At 48.7% G+C, this 17434-nt stretch overlaps 4 protein-coding genes across 4 annotated transcripts; 2 read left to right on the top strand and 2 right to left on the bottom strand.

The window, feature by feature from the left end:
- Positions 1 to 221: 221 nt before the first annotated feature.
- Positions 222 to 1328, bottom strand: PGRI_039920 (uncharacterized protein; the record flags this gene model as incomplete). The annotated part of the gene is made up of 1 exon (XM_040791705.1): positions 222 to 1328. The coding sequence occupies one exon, from the start codon at positions 1326 to 1328 to the stop codon at positions 222 to 224; it is 1107 nt and encodes a 368-aa protein (XP_040643979.1).
- A 4120-nt stretch (positions 1329 to 5448) lies between these two features.
- On the top strand, positions 5449 to 8966 carry hmg1 (HMG-CoA reductase; the record flags this gene model as incomplete). The annotated part of the gene is made up of 3 exons (XM_040791704.1): positions 5449 to 5784; positions 5855 to 8568; positions 8630 to 8966. 3 exons carry the CDS (start codon positions 5449 to 5451, stop codon positions 8964 to 8966), a joined length of 3387 nt encoding a protein of 1128 aa, XP_040643978.1.
- Positions 8967 to 10088: 1122 nt separating this feature from the next.
- On the top strand, positions 10089 to 14569 carry PGRI_039900 (putative cell polarity protein; the record flags this gene model as incomplete). The annotated part of the gene is made up of 6 exons (XM_040791703.1): positions 10089 to 12332; positions 12386 to 12792; positions 13577 to 13788; positions 13969 to 14138; positions 14205 to 14311; positions 14383 to 14569. 6 exons carry the CDS (start codon positions 10089 to 10091, stop codon positions 14567 to 14569), a joined length of 3327 nt encoding a protein of 1108 aa, XP_040643977.1.
- An 816-nt stretch (positions 14570 to 15385) lies between these two features.
- PGRI_039890 (exosome non-catalytic core subunit SKI6) lies at positions 15386 to 17327 on the bottom strand (the record flags this gene model as incomplete). Its single annotated transcript, XM_040791702.1, has 5 exons — positions 15386 to 15921; positions 15969 to 15999; positions 16054 to 16175; positions 16488 to 16942; positions 17029 to 17327. The coding sequence occupies 5 exons, from the start codon at positions 17325 to 17327 to the stop codon at positions 15386 to 15388; spliced, it is 1443 nt and encodes a 480-aa protein (XP_040643976.1).
- Between the last annotated feature and the right edge of the window lie 107 nt (positions 17328 to 17434).

Here is a 17434-nt window from a genome sequence, read left to right as displayed (position 1 = left end):
TCACGTGTGACCCGGCCTTAGCGTGTTTCAAGTCTGGTTTCGTCTATTCCTGTTTGGGACTAAAGGTCTATGGGATTTTATATGGGATTTGTATATGCCTTCATGTTTTTACTTATACAGGGCATCTGAGTTGGTTTACAGGATATTCAATTGGAATAAAGAGTTTGTTATTTCAATATTTTCAGTCGCATATCCTATCTTGGATGTTTTGGTCTTTCAACTCAGTTTTGAGTGGGTTGACTCCTTGCCATAAATACATAGCTTGTGCTGGTCACCCAATCTGTCTCTGTGACTGTTATAGGTTCAACTCCTGTCGTAGCCAACGATGTGGTAAAAGTGCTAGGCTCAGAGGATATCGGAATCATTGTCGCAGCTAACGATATGGTAGAAGTGGTCGGCTGAGAGGATACCGGAACCGCCGTCGCAGCTAACGATGTGGCAAAAGTGGTCCGCGGAGAGGATACCGGACGGCCAAGTGCATTGAACTGCGAAGGGATCGCAGCATTGTTGAGATCTTGGTCACTCGCATATTCGATCTTCATTGCCTGCTTGCCAACCGGGCTCACCACATCCACATCCATACAAGTTGTGTAGATCTCGGCCTTTCCATTGGGTAAGCCGAGATCAACACCAGCAGCGGTAGGCCAGTCCCACACCCAATAGAGTGTGTAGGGTTTCCCACTGGGAGCATCGGAAGGCAGTTGAATATCCTGCTGACACCAGAGGTTTGCTCCCATCAGCGGGGTCGCTGTGTGAGTATACTTCGCTTGTCGATTCTGAGAGATTGGCGAGTCATTGGCTTCGTAGCAACGGCCGTCGTCGAAGTTCTGCACTGACAGGAGCACCCCACGCCCATCACCTCCAGTGCCATCTTGGGTCCAGGCTCCATGGACATCAAGGAATTTCTCGCCTATCTTGGGTTGTGTAGTGCCATATACATAAACGGTCCCCCGATTCGCGGGTTTTCCTGGCTGGACCTCGGGTTTTGTCACATGGCCGTTCTCCAGGTAGCGAAGGGCAACCGCCGCCCCGGCACTGGCTTTAAGTCGAGGGCTTCCATCTGACTGAATCTGATCCTGTTGGGTGTCCTTGCACATTTTGTCGGTTGGCAGAATCCGAGTCGGGTTTCTGTCGGAAAGGGGAGGAATCAAGTAGTCCATCGTATGGTCGTTAAAGCCCTTAGTTGTGCGCAGGTAGTTCCCTCGCGCGTATCCTGGAGGACCGACAAATGTTCCATTTGGAGCAATAAGTGTGAGTTGTTCCACCCAAGAATGAGCCTGTGTTGGGGTGTACAGAGAAAAGAGCACTATCAATACGATGATCAACATCGTGATAATGGTCTGGGAAATGTAGGATTCGAGGCCAAAGGTTGTAAGAGTAAGGTTTTGTGAAAAGAGGACGGCGGCCAGCGGCGTCAACTCGAGTAGGTATTGCAGTATTGCTTTATTTGAGCATAGAGATATGGAACAGAGGTGAGGTTGCTCAAGCGGGAAATGTCGTATTTATTGAGTCTAGCAGATCGATGAAGCGGCCAGGTCGAAGGCTGCAACAATAGGCTTTGTCGAGATGAATAGGATCATTGGAGTGATTGACCTGTGACAATAGGTGTGAATAGACAATGGGTCCAATTGTTAGTCCAAACACCACCAGGCCACAACGATGATAAGGATAGAAATGATATGAAAAGGTTTCAAGGGAATCTGTTACACATAAAGAAACCATTGTCTGACTCCGAGTCTTCGCATCTAATTGGAGAGACTGTAAACCTGCACCAAACCGTCTTACAATCAAACCTGTTAATAGACCGAGATACAACCCCAATGCCCCTGCCGAATTCTGGGACAAAGTAGGGAATGGTTGGATGGGAGGGGTCGATTCTCGGGAGATATTTAGAGTCACGGAATATTTTGAGACATGTTTGGTTCCGCTCCTGGCGCGTAGCTGTGACATCTGCACTGTTGAATATTCCAAGCTTGCAGGTATGTTGCGAGTCTGCAGGTCTGTTGGCTCAGTAAGCACGCTTATTGGCTGATGGTAGCCCCTGGGCGCTTCGCCGTCGGAGTCGAAATTAAAGAGACCCCCTTGAATATGTCTGAAAGAAAAAGTAAAAATAAAAGAAGATATCTTTAGCGCTTTAATTTCCTGAAGATTGCCTTGTTTGCATGTTTTTATTTCATGTCACCTGCCGTAGAGGCCCTATTAAACCGTCGGAATACATACCTCTGATTTTGGAATGAAACATTCGTCGCGAGAAAATATTTAGACGTAATGCCCAACCTACTTTCTCCGTCTTAATTGAGATACTAGAAATACGTATTTGATTCATAGTATGTACTGCCCAAGGCTTCTATGCTTTGTACCCTAAGTATGTTTTCAATACCAGGTACTACTGAATCCATAGGACGATCATACAGCCCTCGGATTCCAATGTACGTAGACCGGCTTGTCTAGAATCATTTGGAACGTGGTCTTAATGAGACAGGTATTTGGTGGCTGTCCCGACATCGGTGGTTTGTTCACCTGCCTGTAGAAAGCCGGACCATCTAAATTCCTGGGGCGAAATGTCTCGGAATGGTTTATTAGGGGTATGTGTGAGCTGCCTCAAGGGCACCAATTTTGATATCTGGGAGAAATTCATCAGATATAAAGTCAGTTAAAAGGCAGAACACACAACATTGGCATAAGTACGGCGAATGGCCTATGTTGTACGTCAGCATTGGGGTATTTGTATATGTAGTTATACACTATGAGATTTATGCAGTAGTGTGAGGCTTAAGCATCGCTAGGGCTGCACATCCTATACAAGAGCCTGTCAACAATGCAACTAATTGACTCCCTTGGTATTCATGGGGTTCCTTTTAGCTCATGGGGCATTGAGATGGTGGTAATCTCCAGAATGTTGATGGCCCTATTAGAATAGGCCTGCTACCGATGGAGGACGCGATAGCTGATCAATGTGAAAGGTCTAGATCGAAAATATCAGTGGACATTAGATATATTATGGTTGTCATAAGATCGTTGAAATGTGTGCAAGAATGAGACAGAAAAGTTGTAAGTGTAACAACTCTGTTAGAGGGGTCTATATATGTTTATCGGCAAACTGAACAGCAAACCCAGGTTTCAAGGCAACGCCTGAGAGATGTTTTTTGCCCCAAGGCGACATTATATATTTGCCTGCTTTGCGGGGCCATCCTCATACTAACTTGCATTCCGTGATTCCGTCTAGCGACCTGACGGACAAACGCTCCAGTTTCGATTGAGTAAGTAGTCTGCTGAATATGGTTGCATTCGCAACTCTAATGCGCCTATTTAGGCAAAAGAAACCCATATACTCTTCATTGCTTGCCCTGCAGTTGAAATGGTGATATATGCAACCATTGAATACGTATCGATCTACTTTCGTTCGCTCGAGGCTATGATACAGTCCCATCTCGGTCCGATTTCTTCTTTTCATTTGCTATTGATTGTGACAATTCCTTAGTCTATCCACAATTGTTGCCATCTTCGCTAAAATTCATGGGCATATGGTGTCAGCTGCAGGCTGAGCCTACATTGTGGTCTATATACGTGATTACGACCACAGTGATCAAAATACCCCAGATTCCAAGACAACAGAGCCGGATTTAGGTAACCTTGGAGAGCTTCGCACGCAGAACATTGATAAAATCATTCTCGCTGTCGACGTATGGATATGCCGCCCTCGAATCCGTGACGGGGAGCTATGAGATGAGATAGGAAGTATACAGCTAGATGCGGCCGTAAATAGAATATTGTTTATGACGAAGGAATCGAAATCATTCCGTATCTATAGCAGTAATGGGCACGAAAGATGGATGCGCAGTAAGCAGCCACATGGCCTGCAAGGCTGCCTACAACAGAAATGCAGCCCTCAGCCCTGGGGGCCCCTGGGACCGAGGCTGTGGGCTTATATAATGCTAGGTGAGTGCCCACCCTAGAGGCTATGCTCCTTGGCCGTGGCTACCTATGTTATAGTTTAGTCAAAAAGAAAAAAAAAGCAGCAAGAGACGAGCACTAAAACGAAATGAAAAAAAGCTACCGAGGTGCCCTAGGTAGGGGAATAAGAAGTTCTTGCAAATTTCCAGCCGATTTACCGGAATACTTGGGATTCACCGAACAAACGCGCCGAGCAAACGCACCGAGCAAATGATCTTATCTTTTTCCTTTTTCGCTTGGCAAGTTCGGTTACCGAGTTTATTATGGATACATACCGGGTCCAAGAAGATGATTTGGGTTAAAAAAGTTATCAGATTTTTATCAGATTTCTCCGGAGCTCCACCAGGTGGATTCCACACTGGCAGAGAAGCAATTGAGTGGACTCTTTTCTGGTACAGAATCGGAGATTGGATGCCGACTACGGAGTGTTTCTTTCAGCTTTCCTCTTTAAGCGGACAAAACTGCATACTACGTACGTACTTTGTACGGAGTAGACTAAGTAAGCCTGGACGAAATGAGTGTGGGTCTTTGCTGATCGTTTCGTTTCGTATCACGTAAATATATCAAGAATATAGAAGATTCAAGAAACATTTTACTGTAAGAGATTCAAATCTGTATGCAGTTCAATGTACGTTGTGTCGCATGACTATAATTCAAAAAGATCGACATGCATAGGGGAAGATAAAGAAATGCCTGTGCATCCATGAACTTAGGGCTTGGTTGTACTAAAGTTGCCACTACAAAATTTCTCTCTAAGGGTACTCAGTAGCATAAAGTACAGAGTAGACCATTATGTTTATAGATATTTAAATATTCAAATTTCTCGATACTGCTCTACCTATATTCAAGCCATTATAGGCTGTATATAAAATCTTGTAGCCTGGATTCCTTTCGTAGGGTAATCCTACCCCCGGGCTTAGAAAGATTATCCCTGTCAGCTTGACTTGATAATCCGGCTTATTATTGTTCTTCCCATTCTTCCCATTCTTCCAATTCTTCCAATTCTTTTTCCTCTCTATTTATTTTTTCTTTGTTATAAAATACTCGAAATAAATTACTCCAACGTCCTCGCAAGAAAAGTCCCCACAGGTCTTGGCATCGGCGTTACTTAATTCCAGCGGTCTCGGGCAACTATTATTTTACTTCAGGGGGGTCCCTTACTTTTTTTCCCTTTGTATCTCCAATTCCAAGGGCTTTGCCTTTTATCAACTTACTTCCCTCGGTATGTATTATCTTATATAATATTTGGTGACTCAAACTAATAGAACAAAATAGCCCGGAACCTGCCTAGTCCTTATAACACCGACTTGTGCAGCCCACATGCGGTCATAGAATTAGATCCTAATTCAAGATCTACCTCCGCATTGGTTTTGGTGTAAAGCATCATTCCACGACGGCTTTCCTCGCAGGTTCTGGTCCTTGCGGACCGTCTTAAAAAACTCCTCCCAACGCCTTCAACAGACGTCCTCACCGCTTCCTTCGCGACTCGTCACCATGGCTACCTCGTTCATCTCTAAACGCCTTCGCTCAACCGAGGAAGAGCGCGAAACTCAACCTAGTTGGATCCGCCGTCAGATTGTGTCTGGCCTCCAGTCCATCTCTCGCCGGGCTTGTGTGCACCCTATTCACACACTCGTGGTGATTGCAATCCTTGCTAGTACCACTTACGTGGGACTCCTCGAAGGTAGTCTGCTTGATACATATAAAGACCCGCGGAGTGTCGCGGGGCAGGTAGATGCCGATGCCTTGCTCCAGGGAAGCCGCAATCTGCGCCTCGGAGAATCAACTTCGTGGAAGTGGCAGGCGGAAGACGCCTGGACTGACTCCCAGGTGAGCACATTTTCCCCAATCCTTTATTTTTGGGCGTCAGGAAGTAATTATTGACCTAATTGAATATTAGACCGATAAGCCTGTTGCCCAACACCTGGCCCTGACAACCCTCATCTTCCCCGATTCTACCAACTCCGATTCAACTGCCCCTGCAGCTGCTGATGTCCCGATCCCTGCCAATATCTCCGCCAACTCGGTGCCGTACACCCCGAACCTGTTCTCGCAATTTACCCATGACGCTTCTCTCGTTTACACTGTGCCTTTTGACCAAGTCTCGGAACTTCTGAGGGCTGTGCAGGAGATCCCTACCCCATCCACGGACGAGGATGAGGAGGAATCCAAGAAATGGATCATGCGAGCTGCTCGTGGCCCGGCCTACGGATCCCGCAGAGCTGTAAAGCTTTGGGTTGCGGACGCATGGAACTCTTTTGTGGATCTGATCAAGCACGCGGAAACCATTGACATTGTTATCATGGCTCTTGGCTACATCTCGATGCACCTGAGCTTCGTCTCACTTTTCTTCTCGATGCGACGATTGGGCTCGAACTTTTGGCTTGCGGCTACCGTGCTCCTTTCTGGGACCTTTGCATTCCTTTTTGGTCTACACGTGACGACTAGGCTTGGTGTGCCTATCAACCTCCTCCTCCTGTCCGAAGGTCTCCCATTCTTGGTTGTGACCATTGGATTCGAGAAGCCGATTATGTTCACTCGGGCCGTTCTGAACGCTTCTGTAGACAATCGTCGACCCCGTCCCGGTGCTGCTCCTCGCCCGTTGGCATCGAGCACACCGAGATCCATCCAGGACTCTATCGGAGCTGCGATCAAGGACCAAGGTTTCGAGATCGTTCAGCATTACTGTATTGAGATCGGTCTGTTGGCTTTGGGTGCGGCCTCTGGCGTTCAAGGTGGACTCCAGCAGTTCTGCTTCCTCGCGGCTTTGATCTTGTTCTTTGACTGCGTGCTTCTCTTCACCTTCTACACCACGATTCTCTGCATCAAGCTTGAGATCACTCGGATCAAGCGTCACGTGGCGCTCCGCAAGGCTTTGGAAGAAGATGGCATTACCCACAGTGTTGCCGAGAATGTCGCCTCTAGCAACGACTGGCCTAGCGCCGGATCTGGCGAGGCAGACACCAGCATCTTTGGTCGCAAGATCAAGTCTAGCAATGTGCGCCGGTTCAAGATTCTCATGGTTGGTGGTCTCATCTTGATCAATGTTGTAAACATGTCAGCCATTCCTTTCCGGAACACCGGCAACGGTGGCCTACTCTCTCGTTTCTCCAGCGTCCTATCCCCTACCCCCATTGATCCTTTCAAGGTGGCAGAGAATGGCCTGGATACTGTGTATGTGGCTGCCAAGAGCCAGAAACAGGAAACTATTGTTACCATCCTTTCGCCGATTAAGTACAAGTTGGAGTACCCGTCCGTTCACTACGCAGCCCCTACCGCTTCTGGTTCGTTTGAAATCGAGTACACCGATCAGTTCTTGGATGCCGTGGGTGGCAAGGTTCTCGAAAGTCTGCTCAAGAGCGTCGAAGACCCTATCATTAGCAAGTGGATCATCGCCGCCTTGACACTTAGCATCATTCTTAACGGTTATCTTTTCAATGCTGCCCGTTGGAGCATCAAGGACCCCGAAACTCCCTCCACCCTTCCAGCCGAGCCTGTGGTCGCGCCGAAGGTGTACCCCAAGTTCGAACCAAATGAACAACAGTCCACCAGGACTGCGGAAGAATGCGAGGCTCTGCTCAAGGCAAAGCGTGCGCCCATGCTTACTGATGAGGAACTGATCGATCTTTCTCTCCGTGGAAAGCTTCCGGGTTACGCACTGGAGAAGACCATGGAGGACGAGAACTTGATGAGTCGTGTTGATGCCTTTACCCGTGCTGTGAAGATCCGTAGATCTGTGGTCTCCCGGACACCTGCTACCGCTGCTATCACTTCTGCCTTGGAAGACTCCAAGCTCCCATACAAGGATTACAACTATGGCCTTGTCCACGGTGCTTGCTGTGAAAATGTTATTGGTTACTTGCCCCTTCCCCTTGGTGTCGCTGGTCCTATTAACATCGATGGACAAAACTACTTCATTCCCATGGCCACCACCGAAGGTGTCTTGGTGGCTAGCACAAGTCGTGGCTCCAAGGCCATCAACGCTGGTGGCGGTGCAGTGACTGTCCTGACCGGTGATGGTATGACTCGTGGTCCTTGTGTAACGTTCCCAACATTGGCCCGGGCTGCCGCAGCTAAGGTTTGGATCGATTCTGAGGAGGGTCGGAGCATCATGACTACGGCTTTCAACTCGACTAGTCGCTTTGCCCGTCTCCAGAGTATCAAGACTGCTCTTGCCGGAACCTACCTGTACATCCGCTTCAAGACCACCACTGGTGATGCTATGGGTATGAACATGATCTCTAAGGGCTGTGAGAAGGCGCTAGACGTCATGCACAAGGAGTGTGGATTTGAGGACATGTCCATCATCTCGCTTTCCGGTAACTTCTGCACAGATAAGAAGTCTGCTGCGATCAACTGGACTGATGGTCGTGGTAAGTCCGTCGTGGCCGAGGCTATCATTCCTGGTGATGTTGTCAAGAGTGTTCTCAAGAGCGACGTCGATGCACTCGTTGAGCTGAACGTCAGCAAGAACTTGATCGGAAGTGCAATGGCGGGCAGTTTAGGTGGCTTCAACGCCCATGCCTCTAACATCGTCTCTGCCATTTTCTTGGCCACTGGTCAGGATCCTGCACAGAACGTCGAGAGCAGCAGTTGTATCACCACCATGAAGAAGTAAGCTTTTCTCTCCACCACTTTTTGACATGTGAGATGCTAATAACAATTTCCCAAACAGCAACAATGGCAACCTCCAAATCGCCGTGTCTATGCCTTCCATTGAGGTGGGCACCATTGGCGGTGGTACCATTCTTGAAGCTCAAGGTGCTATGCTCGATCTTCTGGGTGTGCGCGGTGCTCACTCGACCTCTCCTGGCGAAAACGCGCGCCAGTTGTCTCGTATCATTGCAGCCTCCGTTCTCGCCGGTGAGCTCAGCTTGTGCGCTGCACTTGCCGCCGGCCACCTCGTCAAGGCACACATGGCCCACAACCGCAGCGCAGCCCCCACCCGGTCCTCAACCCCGGTGTCTTCTGCCGTCAGCGCCACCCGTGGCCTTTCCATGACCTCCAAATAAACGATGACATGACCAGCTCCTGGCCCGCAGTGGGCCAATGTAAATGTGTGACTACGGCCCATGATTCTCCCGATCCCATTCACTTTTCGATGCAAACCCCGTGGCGAGTCCCCGCCTTGTCTTTGCCTCTACATTATAATGGGAGACCCCTCTTAACTGACCCGGAATGATTTCTCAAGATCGACCTGTTCGGAGACCGGATAGCGTCGGGAACTGATATATTTTTTTCCCTCCTCGTCAGTGGATCGGCAAGATCCAAATGAGGTCTAACTAAGGCATCCTTTTGGGAGCCCTAGAACCAACGCTTCAAAGCATTCGGGTATTGAAGCCGCTATACGTGTACTTAATCGTTTCGGTGTTTTTTTTTTAACCCCATAGATATGACCGGAAGAATTTATTTTCAAGCCTTTTTTTTTACAAATAATAGGTGGGACCACACGGAATTATGGGGCGAAGGCCTAGAATTACTAGACTTCTTTTTTGCTTCTACGGAGTATTAATAAGATATTTCAATGTAAATCTTTAGATATTATTTTATTTCACATGTAGTCTGCTATATACCAAGATATACTCCGTATACTAATGTAGTATAGATGCATTATAGTACTCCCTACGGAGTACATGTATGCATGTTATCTGGAGGAAAACATTGTATGTTGTACTGCCCCCTGCCCAGGCTCATGGCCTTGGCACTTGGGCAGTATCCAATACAAGTATCGTACATAATATAGCCAAGTTTTTTTTTCTACTTAACTATTAATATTGTCAAGCTTTATGGAATTTTCCTACGGAGAGCCAAGTGATAAATAATAAAAAATTAGAAAAAAGAAAGGAAAGTTAAGATCTGAGATCATATCGTCAACAAACCCCTGTAGATGCATCTGCATGGCCTGTAAGGAAGTACGGGTATCATCCGTAAGGGAACTCCGTCCAACCCTTTTTTTTTCCCTCTCTATTTAGATCTTGGTTTCTTTTAGAACACATCTCTAACCTGACGAATCACGGCTGATTTACCAGTCTGTCTCAGATTGGAATCTTGGTGGAGAAAAAATACGGGGATTTATTTTGATTACTCCGTGGGAATATTCATAGTGTCCATTTGTCCCCCAATTTATCCCTGATATGAATGGGGGTTCGGGAGCCATGTCGCCTGTCTCTGTTGATGGCAGCGAATGGTCTGGACTAAATCAGTACGGGAAATCCGAATCACCATTCTCACCAACATTCCCATCACGAACCAACCTAGCCACACCTCCGACTTCCGGCATTCCGAGCGCACCCCTAAGTCCTAGTGGCGTACCTCCTGCGCTGTCACCTTCAACCCCGAACGGCAATCCATCCCCACCCAGTTCGGTCGCTGCAAGATCCAGTTCCGGGACATTAGGAGACGCTCAGCGCGATGGAAGGCGGTATCGTCAGATGGAAGAGATACTGGGCCAGCATTATGTGGTCCTGAAACGATTCCTGAATGGTACAGCTCGCGATGGTGGGAAATCAAATAAAGCCCGGGACAAACTACTGCGGCTATCGCCAACCCAGTTCCATGAACTTTCTACCGATGTTTACGACGAATTGATCCGGCGGCAGCAGGCCTCGCCGCCTCCCGGACGACCACCTCGTCCAGACGTACCTCCTTATCTCCCCGCTCGCCCCGACTTCCACGAAAAGCGCAACCATGCCCGCCAAAGACTTGCTGCGCTACACCATGTGCGTTTCCGAGATCTCGCGACCGATGTCTTCTGTGAGCTCGAGCGCCGCTTCCCGCATTTCACAAGCCGAGATTACCGCGGCCGCCCGCCTCCAAATATGGGCCCGCCCAGCTCTCGTACCTCGCAGCAGTCATCCCGGGGACCTCCTTCCCGTATGGGACGAGGGTACCCGTCAGGCGGTCCTCCAGGCAGTCCGTTTCCTCCGCGTTCTGGATCTCTTGGAGGCCCACCGAGTATGAATGGGGATGGACCATTTCCTCGGTCTTTCCAGAGCAATACGATGGTTCCGAATAAAAGCACAATGGTGGAGGACAGCGATGATATGGGACCAGAGGACGAGGATGATGCTCGGAGTGATGCGTTCGCTCTAGATGCTGTTCTGAGCCGACGGGGTACTACAACGACCTTGGGTGATAGTGAACGGAGACTGCTACTGGAGAGCCAGACGCAAGTGTCGATTCTTCAGGAAAAAATTGAAAAGTTGGAAGAATTGGTCCGCTCCAAGGACGAGGAGCTGGCCCAGTCATCACAAGATGCAGATTCCTCCGGGATCAGTCATAGCGAACGCCAGGAGTGGGACGACTTACGGCATGACCTTGAGAACAAGGTATCAAAAGCGGAGGATCTTAACAGCTCGCTTCAGCTGGAGCTTGAGCGAGTTAGAACCGAGCACGACACCATGGAACGGGATCTTCGCAGCCAGCTCAACGAGTCTTCCCGGGGGGTTGATGATGCAGGTCTACAAGCACGCTATGATGATCTAGAGGCCCAGCACCAGAGGCTGCAAGTAGAGTTGCAGCAGCAGCGACAAGTGACCGATGAGGTTCGCCGCGAGGCATCCACTTTCCTCATGGAAATGAAGACCCTTTCAGCCGAGAGTCACTCCAATTGGGAGCGCGAAGAACAGCTCTCGAACGAGGTCCACAGACTCGAGGCAGATGCCAATGAATGGAAGAACCGCTATGCTAAGGTCAAGGCACAGCTGCGGCAGCTTCGCACATCGTCTGGTGGTTTCGCCGACTCGCGGCCCGACGCAAGTCTTGTTGCGAAAGAGCATGAATTGGTGCAAGCCGATGGACTGGTCAAGGATACTCACGTTACTAAGTTCCAGTTGTCTGTGGACGAGCTCCTGCGCGTTGCGCGTTTCGAGGAATCGCACGTGGTGCTCCACCAGATCAAGATGGTCATTGGAACTGTCCGCCATATTCTCCAGGACGTGGAATATTCCCCGATCCCGGTGGATGGATCGGCTGCTCTGCGCGCTAAAGTTAAGGGCCAGGTGTCTACGACTGCAAACAACATGATCACCGCCACGCGCAACTTTGCGGGCTCTAGTGGTCTCTCTCCGGTGTCGCTCCTCGATGCAGCGGCCTCCCATCTTTGCACGGCTATTGTTGATTTGATACGGGTAGTGAAGATCCGGGCATCTCCTGTAGATGAGTTGGAGGATGAAGATCACGAGGCAGATGTATCTCAGGAGCAATTCCCTGACTATTTCGATACATCTGCCAGTCAAAAGCGGATGAGCAATAACTCCGTCTACAGTGCTATCAGTCGTCCGGATGACTCTCAGTACGCTGTACAGAATGGTACTACCAATGACCTCAATCATGGCTGGGGTCATGTGCAAGAAGATCACGAGGTGTTGGAGCTTAAGGTGAGTCTCAAGAATAATATCGTGACGAATAATTTACTAACGGGTGATCCTAGCTCTATGTCGAGGACCAGACAGATGGCATGGTCCAGCAAATTCAGGCTTTGGTGGCCAGTATCCGAGCCGAGGACAACCTGCATACTGTCCAGACACATGTCTCTGCCATTTCGAACGTCGTTGCGAATGTCGTTTCCGCTACGGAGCACCTGATGCGGGAACGCAGTGGAGACATCGCTTTGCGCCAAACGTCGGAGCCAGTCATTGCAGCCTTGGACCAGTGCCGCGGCCGGTTGGCGGCGACTGCTGATGAGGGTGAACACGCCACCACCCCTGAACAATTGCGCGAGCTCACGAACAAACTCCCTCCTATTGCATTTGAGATTGCTCGGCAGACCAAAGACCTTGTTCAGCGCCTCGAGGCCACATCGGTACTTGCTGACGAGGAAGATGACGATGACTTCCGGTGATGAGCTTGATCCGAGGCATTGTTTCTCATGACATGAACTCGAGGCTACACTTTTTCTTCTTCTTTTCTCTAGAATTCTTCTTTATACTCATTCTTCTTTGCCCCTTGCTTTTCAGCGACTATTCATCTATGGCAACGAGTGGACAATGTCGAAACGATGTCCCGATATGTGTGGCATTTACAGGGTTTCTTCCCTTCGTCACTTTTCTTTCACATTCTCTTATTCTTTGTACTTTATTTTAGCCCCTTTCTATTGTCCATTTAGGTTTTTCGGCCTGATCTCTTGTTTTCACTCGTTTATCTCACGACCGCTTGCTGGTATCGGGCTGTTATTTCGTTATATTGTGAATGTATACAGGTGAAATGAACGTACTCCGTATATCTTCAGTGACCATCCATGAATAAACATAAGTTTACCCCTTAACAGATGCATATCTTCTCGTAGCCAAGACTACTAGTTCGGCAGGGATATCCCGGAAGTCATTACATAATCACGGAGCTCTAGACGCTTTTTGGCATTGAGCTTCGGTTTTTTTCCTTCTTTCTACTTCGTTAATTCGCATTCCTCATCAATCTATATCCTTTGTAAGTGAGCTTGTTCCCTTGTCCTGTGAATGTTAGAATGCATTTCCACTTTACTTTAGACTCTTTCAGGGACATAGGCAACAGAAGCAATCATGTTTCCCCCTGGAAAGTCTGGAGAAGCTCTAAAAGTGGAGCCTCAGGCAGAAAATGCACAAGTGGTCTTTAGGCGAACCTCTATAAGCTAACCCCAAAACAGCCCGGCTCCCGAGTTTACCCGCTCCGCCCTGCCCCTCACCATGTTCTGCCGACTGAGGTCAATAACCCCACCTTCTTCCCTCTTCTCTTCTTCTCTCTTCAATTGCACTTCTTTCCACCCCGCTGCCCGATCTTTCGCTTCATCAACCGCCGCTATGTCCAACACTTCCGCTTTCTTCGAGGTCCAGTACGCCCCTGCTGGCTCCTCTACCCGTAAGTATCCCATCAGCTCTGTCATTCTCATTTCTGGCGGGGCAGAGAGTTTTTGCCTCCCAACCCCAATCTTACCTTGCTGCCTCCGACCTTCAGCTTTTGATATCAGTATCAAAGCTTGGCAATCTCGCATCATGCTACATTAATTGGAATTGGAATTGATGCTGATTCTCTCATTAGCCAAGACTGGCCGTATCAACTTCAACCTCTTCGCCAACGAGGTCCCCAAGACTGCCAAGAACTTCGCTGAGCTTTGCAACAAGAAGGAGGGTGAGGGCTACAAGGGCTCTTCTTTCCACCGTGTCATCCCCCAGTTCATGCTCCAGGGTGGTGACTTCACCCGTGGCAACGTGAGTTTTCTTTTCTAACCCTGATGCTCGCAATGCTCAGTATCTGACTTTATTTTACCGGAATAGGGTACCGGTGGCCGCTCCATCTACGGTGAGAAGTTCGCCGATGAGAACTTCATCCACAAGCACACCCGCCCTGGTCTCCTGTCCATGGCCAACGCTGGCCCCAACACGTAAGTCTCAGTTTTGTATCCCGTCTGGTCCACAGAACCATAACTAAACATTTCCCTTTTTTTTTTTACAGCAACGGCTCCCAGTTCTTCATCACCACCGTTGTCACCTCTTGGCTCGATGGTAAGCACGTCGTCTTCGGCGAGGTCGCTGATGAGGAGTCCATGAAGGTCGTCAAGGAGATTGAGGCTCTCGGCTCCGGCTCCGGTTCCATCCGCTCCGCTGTCAAGCCCACCATCATCAACTGCGGTGGTAACTAAAAACCTCATTTTGGAGATTTAGTTGGGTGTTTGGAGGATGAACGTCTTTCTTTTCGTCATGGACTTTCCAGTCGCTACCAGTGCGGCGTGGGACTAGCATGGGTGGCTTTCCCTTTTGCGCCTTGTAATCTAAAGTTTCTACCAAGCTAGCTCATACATGCCTTTCTGTCGTGGGGATATGTTCAATTCAATGTAGATTAGAGGTCTTGTAAAAGTGAGTATGTTTTGACATTTGTAAATTAAGAATGCCAAAATGGCCTAAACAAACCCATTGCATTCAAATGTTTCAAGCTGATCCATCACAAAGTACTAAATTGATGGAAAATCATCATCTTACACTCCCCTTTATTTCCCAAGTAGAGAGAGACCTGCAGGTATCCGTGTGGTTCGAGGACTTTGATCGCGGGTCCACGACTATGTACATTCTGCCCCGCGCAGGTTTTTTTTTCTGGTGGAAAAGGTTTCCACCCGGTTACCTACATAACCTCGGAAGACTTATATTAATTTCGCTATGCATACTCTACTTTCTTTTTCATTTATCAGAAGACAATTGAGAAGGAAGATAGAACCCTCAGGTTCATACATGAAATTATGGGAATCTGGACTAAAAGTGCCCTCGTATCTGAAGCAAATATCGGGAATATCAAACCCTAGAAATACTCGAATCAAATCCTATCGGAATTCAGAACATGTCGTGCAACACTTGTTTAACCGCAGCATTTGGTGACTGACAATGCATCCGACCTGAAGAAAAGCCATTAGCACAGGAAAGATAGTGGCTAACACAAGAATAACACAAGGCTAAACCAGAATGACTTACTCCTTATTCAAATCAACCGGCTCCCAGGAAAAGATAAACGCCCCCAGGAAAGCCCCAATGAAGATACAAATAATAATGTACCCATTGAAATACATAGCCAACAACATGATGATATACGCAACCGCAAACTGCGCCATATGCATCAACGACCGCACGGTATGCTCAACAAGCGATGGCCGATACGGAGCAAGACTCTCCTTCACGCCAACGACATTAGTCGATGCAGACTGCTTCGTGCCGTTCTGCGGACCCGCGGGAGTAATGTCGTCGTCTGTGAAGGTAGAATCCGCATTGCAGCAGTTACCGGCTTTGGTGGTATTGGTATCTTCACTTCGTAGCGGGACGTTGGAGGCTGATTGAGGGTTGGAAGACATGTAGAGTCTTCGAAGACGTGCTCGACGCACAATGAACGAGTCATATTCTCGGCCTAGACGGCGGAGAAATTCGAGACTTAGGACTAGACAGATTACTCCGATGCATGAGCCGGCGAACATGCCGCGGGAGGTTATGTGCCATGATCGGGCGAGGAAGCCTGGGTTTTGTTAGCTGGTGTGGTTCTGAGGGGTTGGGAGTACATACATGCGTCGACGGTGTACCAGTTCCAGAGCATCTATGACTTGTCAGCTTATGTGTGTAGAGTAGTGATGGGTTGATAATGACGGACCGAGATTTTGCAGCTACCTCCCATGCTCATGCCACCCATTTTCATTCCTGTAGCGCTGGACATGGCTGCAGAGGTTGTCGTTGTGGCCATTGGCATGTCCATTCCGTGCATATCCATGTTGACTGGAGTATGGAGATAATATCAGAGAAAGAACAAAGTAAAAGATGAAAAATGGAAGATGTAAATAAAATAAGAGAGCTCATACCCTAATAGGAGCAATATGAGCAGATTTTATAGATTGGGCCCTAAAAGCTTCGAGGTGGTTTGAGCAAATTCTCGGATTGGCTAACATTAAACGTACAAAGGTACAAACGTACAAGGGTATCAGTATCTATTTCCCATTTCAATTGTTTTTTTTTTGTTCTTTTTCGGTTTTTTTCTGCGTCAACCTCGGGATCCTTTAATGACACCTTCCAATAATTCCCGAATCTGACTGCACCCATCGATCCCGACCGCCAACATTGTGTCAAGGTACGTAGCGTGAACCTTAGACTCCATAGTAAGCACACACACCTTCATAGCCTCATCGTCTTCATCCATATTGTTCTCGCCAACAGGTACTGCCGTCGTCGTCGCAACAGTAAGCGAAGGTAGTTCTTGTTCTTCTGGAAGTGACAAATCCAGCAGTGGATCAAGCTCGTCATGTCGCGGATCACGCGGTGTAGAGGCGCTACCGCTCATACCGGCAGTGCAGCCAGTGAGTAGTCCTGGCATGGGGATTCCAGCGTCCACAAGCGCTAGGGTACAGGCATTGATAGCCGCGGCGAGCAATGAGCCATCGGCAGAGAGAACGGAGACATGGATACTGATTGTGCTGTGGGGGTAGAGGTAGGTGTGGAGGTGAGACTGGAAGGCTGAGCGGAGGGTTGTAGCAATTCGCGATGATTGTCTGTAGTCCGGGAGGTTAGCTGCTGTATCTGGTTGTTCCGGTGACTCTCTATATGGAGGTAATGGAAAACGTAGGAGGGTGCATACCTATCACTTCCACCGGCTCTCCGCTTGCGATCTACACCGGCGAATCCGGCGACATTGACGTCTACTTCCACTACTGCGTGGCCACTACCCGCTGCGCCGCCTCCGCCATCTCCTCGGCGACCCTCGGCGGGACCGTGGACAGAGCACATGATTGATGTGTTGCCCATGGATAGGTATGAAGAGCCAGAGCTGGCGGGGTTGGTTGAGATCTGGCTTTGAAGTAGGCGGAGCTCGTTCCAGCGGCGACCGTCAAGGCGCAGCCGCGTCAGGGGATATGTTGTCGAGGTATCCAGCGGCATCTTGCTGGTTGGGTTCTGATAAGATCGAGAATATCTTGAGCGAAAAGAGGGTATGTCAAGTAGGAACTCAAGCTATATTTTGTGTCCTCTGTGGGCGTAGGTTAGTC

Source organism: Penicillium griseofulvum (assembly GCF_001561935.1).
Source record: "Penicillium griseofulvum strain PG3 chromosome Unknown contig_88, whole genome shotgun sequence".
NCBI lineage: Eukaryota > Fungi > Ascomycota > Eurotiomycetes > Eurotiales > Aspergillaceae > Penicillium > Penicillium griseofulvum.
The sequence above is the reverse complement of the archived record's forward strand: the minus strand, read 5'-3'. Positions and strand labels throughout refer to the sequence as shown.